The 12,273-nt window shown below is 34.4% G+C and overlaps 1 protein-coding gene across 4 annotated transcripts in view; it reads right to left on the bottom strand.

The window, feature by feature from the left end:
• The window catches only part of CAMSAP2 (calmodulin regulated spectrin associated protein family member 2), a 73,349-nt gene that overhangs the window by 28,929 nt on the left and 32,147 nt on the right, over positions 1 to 12,273 (bottom strand). For 2 of the 4 annotated variants that reach the window (XM_062003369.1, XM_062003370.1), the window contains exons 3-6: positions 10,435 to 10,596; positions 9,748 to 9,831; positions 4,153 to 4,185; positions 334 to 475 (exon numbers count right to left, since the gene is read on the bottom strand). In XM_062003369.1, coding sequence (XP_061859353.1) covers positions 334 to 475; positions 4,153 to 4,185; positions 9,748 to 9,831; positions 10,435 to 10,596 — 421 coding nt within the window. The remainder of the gene's footprint in view (positions 1 to 333; positions 476 to 4,152; positions 4,186 to 9,747; positions 9,832 to 10,434; positions 10,597 to 12,273) is intronic. The other 2 variants (XM_062003371.1, XM_062003373.1) reach the window with 1 other exon arrangement.

Below are 12,273 nucleotides of genomic sequence, written 5' to 3'. Positions count from 1 at the left end.
TTCCCAAGAAAGCACTTAAAGCTTCAAGAATAAGAATTTTCCAGGTTTGGAGTTTCATAGCACATAGGCAGATCTATAATATGTCACAGTCAGATCTATAATAATGTATTTCGGTATGTCAGTGTGATAACACAAAAGGAAGCTCAACATGGGAGGACACCTTGGTTACTTTTATTTTATGTAAAAATGAATAGGCACAAAGATAATATTAAACCCATAACACTCAACTTATGCCTGTTTCATAGCATATTTAAGCACCTTCCTTCACATAGTTAACACACACAGACTTTTAAACTTTTATTCTTTACAAATTGATAAACATGTTAGACATACCCTCTAGTTTAATAATATCTGGACAGTAGAAGTGGATCAGAGCTGCCAGAGCACAACCATCTGTACCATCTTTCAGCAGATTCTCCACCATTGGAATGCAGGGCAGCTGTTTAAGCAATGTTTGCTCCTTTCTGTAACGAGCCTACAACATAGAATGAAGAGATTTAGAGACAAAGAGTCCGAAACATGAAGAAACAGGCTCATGCTGCATGTTTTACACCTTCACGTAAAAGCAATACTCAAATAACCGAATAGTCTCAGTATTAAATTTCTTAAAACTATTCATGTTAGTTTTGAATGGCATAAATAATACCTGAAAGGAAAGGAACCTTCAATGCCACTATTGAACCTTTCCTTGCTAAGTACCAAATTTGATGATCTCTGAATAGCATGCTGAATTAAGTAACACCATTACCTTCATTCATGCTCACCACTCATTGTTGCACAATCAGAAATTATCTGTGTGCAAACACAATGAGACAAATGTTTAGCTGGTGTAACTTCAGTTTACTGGCAAGTCAAATGACTCTGTGAAGTTAACACACCTAGGAATCTTGCCCAAATGACAAATTCTGAAACTAGGAAACCTGCATTTAATCAACTTCATTTTTGTTACCTTAAGTAGTCCCAAACACAGAGAAGCATTAATGGTCAAGTGTTCTGACCATGCAGCAGTCCACTAATAAGAGGAAACATTTTGAAAAATAACTTGGTGTATAAAGAGATGATTAGTTCAGAACACAAACCTAGCATTTATCTGCAGTGACTATATTTTTTGTGGGTTATGTCTTTTGGTGCGGAAGGGGTCATTACTTAAAGAAACGAAAAGAAATCAAGAAAGATGAATACCACTTCTTCCTGGGAAAACAAGTGGAGGTGGAAGGAAGTTACCTACTTTTAAATTTATCATTATTTCCTAAGACTTATTTTTAAAACAGTACTGAAGAACTACTTTTCTTTTGACAACACAGAACTATTTATGATGCCAAGTTAATTTTAGACTATCTTCACTCATCTATACACTCTAAAATGGAAGCCTCACTGTAGGGACTCTCAGAAGTCATTGTGGATGCTACTCTTCCCAGCAAAGCTGAAGCTGACAGTTCCTGTCTCCTACTCTTCACCTGTTGGGTGTGCTGAAGCAATTCCAGATGAGGCTTCCTGGTAAGACCATTGATACAGCTACAAAGTCTCTTTCCTCTTTTGTTTCTGCAGTGGGTGAGTAGCAGTGCTGGAGGTTTTATGGCTGGGGTGGAAATTGTTTCAGCCAATTTTGCTGGCAAAAAAAGTCTGTGGAACCACAGACTAACCCTGTAGGCTATACTTACTGTCACTGGATTTTTGTCAACAAGTTTAATCTGGCAACAGCAAACACATCAATGCTAGAAAAGTAAAGGGCTTGTATTTGGCCCAGAGAGCTTACACTCTAACCAACTGACACTAAACACAACACTGCCCTCCCCTTCACCCCTAGAGAGAGGTTTTATTTCATACTTAAAATGTACTGGCATTTGTGTGTCAAGTATGTTATATAAAAATGAAAGTGCCAGTTTTGCATGCTATGGGAAACATTCACTAACACACAAAAAACCCCCCATGTTAGTGTTTCATGCATGATTAATACTCTTTTCCTGATGTTTGCAATACTCCCTACTATTTCCAATAAAATAGGCCAACTAGCAGAAGTTTGTTCTTTTTCACTCTATGGCAATCCAGTGACTCACTACCACGAGAATCCTGTAAATTTCAAATACGACATTAATATGTTCATGTACTTCCTCCTTGGAATTGTACGATTTCATAGCATTAATTTCAGTCATTTTGAGGACACAGATGGACTATAACATTATGGTCCAAAAAGTCCTGTGTAATTTACATATATTTTTAAGTAGCTTCTTTTTAATTGAATACTCAGAAATACTTTAAATTGATAATACAGTGGTCTTGCACAGCAAGTCTTTTGAAGAAGTCTACTGCCATTTTAATGATGCTTTCACTGCACTGGCCTTACGAACAGTGCCCACAGATGCCAGAAACTGTGTCACATCACTAAAGTGAACCTAGAAAGAGGACTTAATTGTAGATAGTATGCTAGGCACGTTACTTCAGGAAAGATAACTGATATAACATGATATGCTAGGTTCATTAGGGTATAACAGGTATCTTCTTTCAATTTGTTTGAAAAGATAAAATAAATTATTCTGAAAAATAAGACAGTGGTAATTACACTGCATTTTTAATAAACTTCCATTTGAAGAAGTTCTTCTCATCAGTTGTAATGTTTGCTGCTAAATCTGGATGCAATAAATGACGAATGTCTACATTTATCATAAAACTCTAGTGCTAATTTAGACATAAATGCTAATAGAGGCATCTTGTTTCTGAGATGCTAACCCAGCCTGATTTATCATCTTTCAGCTTACTCCACTTAAACAAGTGTAGGTATAGTTGACACACTTGCACAAAAACAAGGTCAACTAAATATGAATCAACACTATACCAGCTGTGCTAACCTAAGTACTCACGTGTATTCAGAGTTAATCATTAATAACAAATGCTCTTACACATTTACCATACTGTAGATAACATTTTAATACATCTGCTTCTTGGAGTAGGCTTTCAGCTACTTGTATATTCAGGAGTACCTCTCTCATTATGAAACACTTGCTCTATGTAAAGGGAAGAGATTGGAAGACCAGCTGAACTGTTAGGGCAGCGTTAGCTACTTTTTTTGCATTATTCCCTTCGTTTAATGATGTTATCATAACTCCAAAAGAAAATTAAAGGACTATACCATGAAGAACTGTGTATTTGTCTGTCCCAATTATAATGGATATCATTATAAATTGCTCACACAGCATACAGTGTTATGAATTTGAATACTGATCAGTCTGCTGAAGACAGTACTTTTAAACTGGTTTTCCAGGTACAAAGTAATTTCTGTTGTTGCCTACATGCAACTGTCTTGCCATTTTTAGTTCTCCTTCCAATACATGAACAATCTTACTAGTTGTGACAAGTATCTGAGGGACTGCTATATGAGTTTTTGGTAATCCTTTGATCAAAGACAGATCATAATTACTTCTCAAGTATGCAATTCTGCATATACCTAAAAATCTGACTACTTTGTTCCCTGCCAAACCTGTTGTAGAATAAATAATCTGAAGATGTTTCAAGGGTGAATTATTATATGACAGAGAAAAGTAAAGATAATCCCAAAGTGCCACAGCACAGGAAAACAAACTCTAGTTTCACTAAAAGCAATAAAAAGTAACTGTTCAGGACTGCAATAACACAGTCGCATTAGAAGCAGACTGCTTTGGCTTTCTTTGATGTGGGGAGAAATTAACAGCAGTCAGATGAAAAATTAGGCAGTTCTAGACAAATGGTGTAATGACTGCATATTGTTACAATAAATGAGAATTTCAGGTTCCATGTACCATTAGCAATCGAAAACTATTTCTCCAAGTATCTTTTTAAAGAGAGTCAGTATCATAAATTTACTGAAAGCTTATGAAAAGGGACATTGCAAAAACCTGATCATTTCGCATTAGTAATGGGTAGTGCTGCCTTATACAAACCCACGGTGAACCTGACTCCTTGAAAAGTAATTCTTTATCCAGCATCACATCTTACATTTCTTTTGTGCAGATGACCTCGCAAAATAAGCTTCTGTATTACACGCACCTTTGCAGAGCAATCTCTTATAAAATTATGTTGTAGCAATAGATGACATGAATGATTAGACCAGCATGACATGAACAAAGCCGTTCCCAAAATAAGCTATTTGATCAAAGTGAAGCAGTTGGGCAAACTTACAGGAACCAGTTTCCAAAACCATTTGGTAGGAGACTTCAGAGGAAGCAGTAGGAAAAAAGGAATAAACGCAAAAAGCAAAGAAAAAAAGGAACAATTTATCAGATTTCATAACTTACTTTTACAAAGCAATTTAACATTCTCAGTTTTGTATAACAGTGAATTGCAACTTAATAGTAAGCATTAGTGCACTGTAACCTCTGCATATTGAGTTAATTAGCAGAAACAACACTGGAGAAATACCTCTGTATAGATCAACATTATAGTTTTCCCACATGAACAGATAAGATTGTCAGATGAATGCAGTTTTATTTAATGCTCCCACACGTCTAATTGTACCCTACATATGCAATCCGACTGAAGAATTCATTTGAGACTTGAAGTGATGATATCACAAGTATCAAAATGAACTCCAGCAGCACACATGGGGAAGCAGGGAAGATAAAGCAATGGGAAAAAAAAAGGTATAAACACACTGTAGTAAAGTACAACCAACTTCAGTGAAGTTTGCACTAAATCCAAACAGTTATGTTTATAATACTTAACAATACTTTCAAACAATCACATGACAATTTTTAGCGCAACAAGAAATGCAGGCAGTTATATTTTTGAAATGACAAATTGCATTAGCATCAGCTGCACGATGTGCAATGACCTGAAACGTAGATGGAGCTTTGGCTACTGGCAAAGATGATCAGAACCGATAGATACAATTCTAAACTCATAAACGACCCAAAACTTATCAAGATAAAGCTTTACAAATGTAAAATGAGACCTAAAAGCTTAATCCTAAGCACATTTAAGTCAGAGAATTTTTCAATATACTACCTAACATAATACTTTTGTTATTAAGAAAAAAACCCCATCTTGTAGCAGTATTATAAATATACAGGAAAACCTCACCTCTCTATTGATTTTGTTGTAGAAATTTTACAATATTCAAACCAATTACTGAAGTGCAGGGAGGATCTTTTTTCTTCTTTTAATGAAGAGATTTATTTTCTCAAAATGGCGAAATAGTTTAAGACTATCATGGGAAAAAACCCAGCTATGGAAGCTTTTTGGTTTATGTAGTTGTTAAAATACTGCACTTCTAAAAAACCCTTCAAATAACTGTAGGAATGAAACAAAGTTTTATGTAAAAAAGCTATTGTACATGAAAGACTGTGCATTAGTAACATGGCTGTTATTAGTGTTCTCCTCCTCCATTGAACTTGATTGTCAGAGAATCCCAAGCCACTTAAAAGATATGAATGATGAGATTCATGTTCAGGTGTGGCTCTAGACATTTCAGCCACACTCAACTAAAGCACTTCCATAGGGTAGCCATGGCCTTCATTAAATACTTGCTTCTGCTTGTCTTCCTTTCACCATCATTTGCATTCATGCAGCTGTGCGATAATTGCATTCACTGGATCGAGAGGCTGATCCTGCTGCAAACTTTTCTTCTTGACAGGTTAGCTTTTGGTAGCAGTGTGGATTTCTGACACATTCAACTGGAACTATGGCATTAGTGTTTTACCTTCACACAAAAAGTTGCACTGTTCAAACTAATTTTTAAAATGTTTAAAGAATTCAGATCTTTGGATGAAAACTCTTACCTATGTTTCTCTCATAGGATTTGCATATATTTGGCTTAAATCTGTTAAGACTGAGTCAGTCTAAACCACAGAAACTGAGAAAAAAATAACAGATTTTTGAGAATGCTTCAATGACATTGAAAATCAGTAATTTAACCAGTGCAACTGTACATTCATTACATATTATTATATATTTAATGAAAGCCCAAAAACCAAAACTACGCACTACAAAACTTGAAATCCTAATTCTGAAAGAAAATGCAGAGGCTACCAGAAAAAGACAAAAGTTATCACAAATGACTGGCTGATAAAGATCGACAGAGGACTACCTACGGCTAAAAATCATACATACTACTTATCTTCCCCAGGAACGTAGCAGCAAAGTGAGGGAAAACAAAAGCAATCTCAAATATGTTAATATTGTTTTTATCTATCCAGAAATACAAAATAGGCCTATCTTATCAGCTGCAGCATTTATTAACCTGGATATACGTAGCTTAGAATTTTTAGAAATGTGGATATTTACTATTTATTGCAAAAGAAGTTCACTGCAGATTCATAACAAGATAGAAAGGCATTCATTTGGCAGGCTTGAGGATTATGCTGGAATTATTTTTCATAACTGGTAAATTTATGAATTTTACATGGTAGGAAATTATAAAGTAATTAAATGTCTACTCATTAATTTTGTTCCAGCTTTTAGACACATAATTTTGTGGTTTCTTGGCCAGAATTCAAAACTAAAGAAAAGCTTTCCCTCATGACTAGAATGACCTACTCTTCCCATATTTGTTTGGCCAGTTCTCTAAATCAGCAGAAGAGGCATTCTTAATTTTAATTTATTTCAGGTTCAAACCCCGACCACACCTTAGAAATTCTGGAATTTAAATATCTAAAGTGTTTGGTTACAGATTGCAAAGATTATTAAATTTTAGAATGGAATCATTACCTCTTGAACTGCTAACTATGTTGGTAATGTGAAGAACCTATGAAGAATGTGAATTGCAAACAGAGCCCCAGCCTGAAAAGCCTGAAAAAAGGACTGTATTCAGATAACAAGAATTAAGCTACAGCTGTAATATGAGCATAGAAAATCCTGCATTTAATATGTACATAGAAGTATAATTTAATTTTCCATAAAAAGAGAAAAAAGGGTTGTAACATTGCATTAGTCAATACCAAGTCAGGATTCACCCCTCCCCCTGCCTTTTAAAAATTGATACTAATTGACACTAAGAACTGAACCCAAGCATAGTATGAAATGAAAAAAAGAATAAAAATCACACTAACTTATGTTCAGATAAAAAAAATTGTATCTATCTATACATATATATATATATATGTTTCAGCAATAGCCAAACCTGGTATAGGAACTTAGCTACAGTTATTTCACAGCTTTGGTGAGATACAGAAGATATAGTCATTGACATAAAGTAAAAGGACATGTCACTGATTCTGTGTTCTAAAAAGAGGAATGCATGGGTTGATGCATTATGTGGACAGATTATCAGGCTAAAACATCTGAGTATCTGGGAATAAATACTAGGTTCAACAGGAGTCACATCAAAATTTAACAGAAACTCCTGTTAGAAACTCTGACCAGCTTGATTTGATGTAATTGATCCATCCAGTGGATCTGCATTATAGTTTTGTTTGGAAAGTTAGCACTCAATACTATCTGCAGTTAAGAAATGTAGGTTTTAGTTATAGTGTTTCATATGTTTCTAAATCTCAGATGTTTCCATGTGTGCAATCACTGTTAGATTTAGCAAAAGTAAGTGGACATATGGGAAATACTGTGGGGTATGACAAAAAGAATGGCTGAGATTTCAGAGTAGTAAATTAGCCATCTGCTGTCTTCCTGCATGAAACATTAGAAATTCAGTAATTAAAATTCCTTAAATCCCTAAAAATCGTTGACTGAATATTTAATGTTCTACACTTATTTTCTAGGAGCAGATTCCATTTTATCTGTGATTCATGGAAACTTTAATGTACAAATATTTTGACTCAATATCCAAGTAATCTGATCCTCATTTTTCTCACATACTGAAATATGAAGGATCGCCTAACTTTCTAATAGCAAGGTTTTTTGAGGTTTTTTAAGCCGTAATCCACAATAAATTTATGGTCAGAAGAGACATCTGAGGGTCAGCTGTAGTCTGAGGTTTTACCCATGCTGAGATTTTTACCTAATAAAGCTATGCTAATGCATTCCCCTAGTATGGAATACCTCCCTTGACTATGTAATTTATGCAGCCAAATCCCATTAACATGTACCTGGCATAATGGTATAGAAAACTCCATGTATAAAACAGAAGGCTTTAATTACTTTTTTCCCCCCATTATATGGTAACTGTAGAGTGATTTTGCTGTTTTGTAAATGCACCTGTATACTGGATAACAGAACAGGTCTCTGACTGTTACAGTTTCACAAGTCTTTTGAAAAACACCAAAAAAATATATACTAGTTATATGTAAATGATTTACTTCACTGGATTTACTTACAGGATCAGAGTTACCGTCTACATAAATCTTTCAATGGTTGAATTAAGAACACTGACATTAAAGATAAATTATGAACTATAAAATTCATCTTGCTATTTCTGATATAAATTCAAACTATAATTTCAGTGGAAATAAACATTCAATGCTTTTTTACAAATACAGATAATTTTATGGCATCAGTCTCATAACAAGATTTTCTTTGATATATCTTGCTTACCATATCAAGGCTTTTAAACACTGTGGTTTTTAATAATTATTATTATCTTGCAAAGTGACCTAAAAAACACACACTAACTTCCTACTATTATTTTCAGGAAAAAAGAAAATCACTAGAGGACAGAGGTTCTCTCCTCAACTCTTGTTTACTTTGTTCATCTAAATTCAAGAAATGAGCACGTCAAGGACATCTTATTCTCCAGATTTCTATGCTATTATATATTATTGAACACAGATTAGATTTTCCATGCCAGGACGTATGCAGCAGGGTTACACTACTATTGGAAAAAATGTCATTTTCCTTTGCTGAATCACATACATACAACATTGCCTTCATCATTCCTTACATTTAAAAACAAAAAATGCAAGTGCAAGGACACTCATTGCATTCATACTTTAAATGAAGCTGAACTTCTAATGTAGCCAAGTAACCCACAACTCCTTCAGAGTGGCATTGAAAAGGAGATAGCTGCTTATGTGAACACAGACAAGGAAGGGAACTAGGATTACAGCCTTGCAGTAGCTAGGAAATCTGTTCTGCATTCAATTGCAGAGATAATACCAAATGGTCTTCAAACTGATTACCAATTCCCCAGTAATAATTATATCACAGTAAGATAAGTGATCTCATTCTGCAGCAAGCAATTTTACATACTTTAGACCTGAATGCTCTCCTTCCATATTTTGATAGGTAGAATGCTACTTAATTAACTGAGCTCCGCAAACAAAAGGAAAACAATCCTGTTATAAAAGGGTATCAAACATAATCTGTTTTTATTGTAAATATAATAAAAGCTGTAATTAATCCATATTTTGGAACATAGCCAGAGCAATGCTTCCCATAACGCCACATATGTTTCTCTTTTGAGATGCATGCAATTCACAAGGAAAAGACATTAAAAAACAGTGAATAAAAATGTGGTGTTCTTTTCCATACCACATCTGACTAGTTTTAATTCATTTGAAAGTATCCATGAAACATAATAAATTCCTTAGGACTAACATACCAGAGGTTTCCCTGCTATCAAAGAATAATTTATTGAAAAGAATGACTGGAAATAAGAAGTGTAACTTTATCAGTCTTATATTTAAATGAATATTTTCATGGTGAATAAATGGAAATGGATAAAAGCAGTAGCAAAATGACTGAGTATCAAAGTTTGCTTTCTTGAACAAGTGGTTAAAAGTTCAATGTCTTCAAATGTATATTTACCTCTACATCCTATATGCAAGTGGTTTTCTCTTACAGATAAATGCTTATTCTTCTTCAAAATATTTTAACTTGTACACCTACCTTCTGACCTCCCGCAGATTCTGCACTGTGATGCTCTTTCAGTTTTTGTTCCTGTTCCATTATGTCTTTCAAATGTTCATTTACCTAGAGACAAAATAGTTTATTCAGCAGTCTATTCTAAGAGACAAGTAATAAAAATGACAAATTTTCAAAAGACCTGTAAGTCACTACTACAGCCCTAAAGTCTAATTGGAAAACATCAGTTTCGGATGCAGTCTGGGGTCACTAGTTGTTACCTTTACATTGTACAAAGTACCTTGCTCCTTATTATGCTCAAATCATACTTGATTAATAGGATGCCCTCGTTACTTGATTTGATTACACAGTGATGGTAGATCACTTCAAGTAAGATGTGCTCAAATACAACCAGATACCTTGGCTTTTTCAATCATGATGAATTACTCAACTAAGACTGGCAAAAAGAGACCCTCAAGCAGGTGCCATAGCCTCTCAACATCCTGTGTAGTATATATTACAGTATTTTATTTACAACTCCTGTTTATTTGGCTCACTTATTTTATTTCTGTAAACTTTGTTTTTTATTATCCTTACACACAGATGAAGGAACATCTATGTCTGTATCTGACACAGTCTTGATATATCTACATAACTATCCTACCCACTCAACTCTAATTGAATCATATAGATGACAAATAAAATCATAGCTTGCTTTTCTGGTACTCATACCTTGTTTATCCAGTACATGACAGCATCCTCAATGTCGTAAGGTACATCTGTAGCTTGGAAGAAGGACGAATACTGCTGAGTGCATGCAATCACTTTCTCGACGCTGACCATCTCTACAGTATATGCCATCATAAGAGTATCGATCATAGCCAAGTGAGCATTCTATAAAGAGAAGCAGCAATACCCAATTAGTTTGAAAATCAAAAGATCATTTCCTTAAGTATTGTTTCTGAACAGTCGTATACATGCAAAGCCCAAAACTGTAAAAGCTACGTGTCTGGCTTTGAATGGAAGACAAATGAAGACCAATGTTAACACATTTGAGAACATAATACAAACACTAGAGACAGAAAGAACTGGAAATGGAAAGAACAAGCAAGTTTAATGACTCAAACATGACATCACTTAAAGCTGAAGACAACTTGTAGATTTGTCACCCTAGAATGATCAATGTTGTTTGTACTGGAAAGGAAAGCTTTCATCATCACGAAAATGATCTATTTTTAAAGTCATAATCCAGGAAGAAGACACAATTATACTAATCTTCAGTAGATAAACACCATAGAAAACATTTTTCTTCTAGTAAACTAATTACCTTATGCAGATGCAGCTATATAGGCACAAGTAAGTTTAAAATAAGTATATATTGATTAATAAAATACAGCTTCTGTTATCAAGAGGGTGTGTGTTTCTCCTGGTGCTGTTATGCATTCAATAGTTTGTAAGAACTAAAACCCAACCAACTCTCCATAACAACGACAAAAACAAAGAAGAAAAAAACAACCAGGATTTACATTCAGTTCTTGTGACCCCCCCTCAAAATTATGGTAGTTTGTAGAGTCAGTGCTCACAGCTAAAAAGATTTGCTTCTGCTTCATTATAAGAACAGCAACAGTTTTTAAAGTATTTTTTAAGTATTATGCAATATTTCCTATGAACCAAGACAATTTCCAATGACTATTTTTTTTTTTACAACTTTGCCTTTAAACACAGCTCACGCTGTAAACAAAGATCCCAAACATTTCTCACCAACACTTCATTTTATAGAAAACATTCACATAAACATCTCAAGGTAGCTGTAACAGCCATGGCAACAGCAACGAACAACATGAGTCACACAGAATATGTTATCTAGTCATTGTAGTTAAGGTACTACATGCACATCATTTACATCAGAACTCTCAGCAAGAAAACATTAACAATCCAGCCTTTGTGCTGCTGTTACTTTTTGCATTGTCAATGAATGTGATGATGATGGCCTTAGAGGCCAAAAATCAAACTTTATGTCATAAATACTTTCTTTACTAATAAAAACACTTAAAACTATTAACATCTACAGATTTTTCCCCCAGAAAGTTGCAAGCAAACAAATAAGCACACAAGGTAACTTATATCTAAACAGCTGGCTGTTTGTTGTGGGTTTTTTCTTTATTTGGCTGGTTTTGTTTATTTTTTAAAAGGAGGTACAGAAAAAAGCATACATACAGCTCTACTGGTTTTTCTCCCATTTATTCTGGAAAGAGTCAGACAAACTGCATTGTTTTACATCTTTTAATTCACTATGCTCAACATCAAAGACTAAATTAAAAACTGCACAACAAAAATAGTATCCTACTGTTCCAAATACAGGGTTTCTCAGCAGAACTGCTCAAGTTCAACAAAGGAAAAAAAAATGAAGTTCTACTTTTAGTAAATAAGTTCTATTTATTGTACCTCTCTCACTGAACAGTGTATTTCAGGTACATCTCTAAAGCAAGAGGGAGAGGTCAATTTTACCAGTCAAATCTGCAAGTATGACTGAAGCAACCTTTTGTGTCCAAGGAGGAAATACAGATACCA

This window comes from Colius striatus, chromosome 10, assembly GCF_028858725.1.
Source record: "Colius striatus isolate bColStr4 chromosome 10, bColStr4.1.hap1, whole genome shotgun sequence".
Classification (NCBI taxonomy): Eukaryota; Metazoa; Chordata; class Aves; order Coliiformes; family Coliidae; genus Colius; species Colius striatus.
Note: the sequence above shows the minus strand (reverse complement) of the source record. Positions and strands in the feature narration are given on the sequence as shown.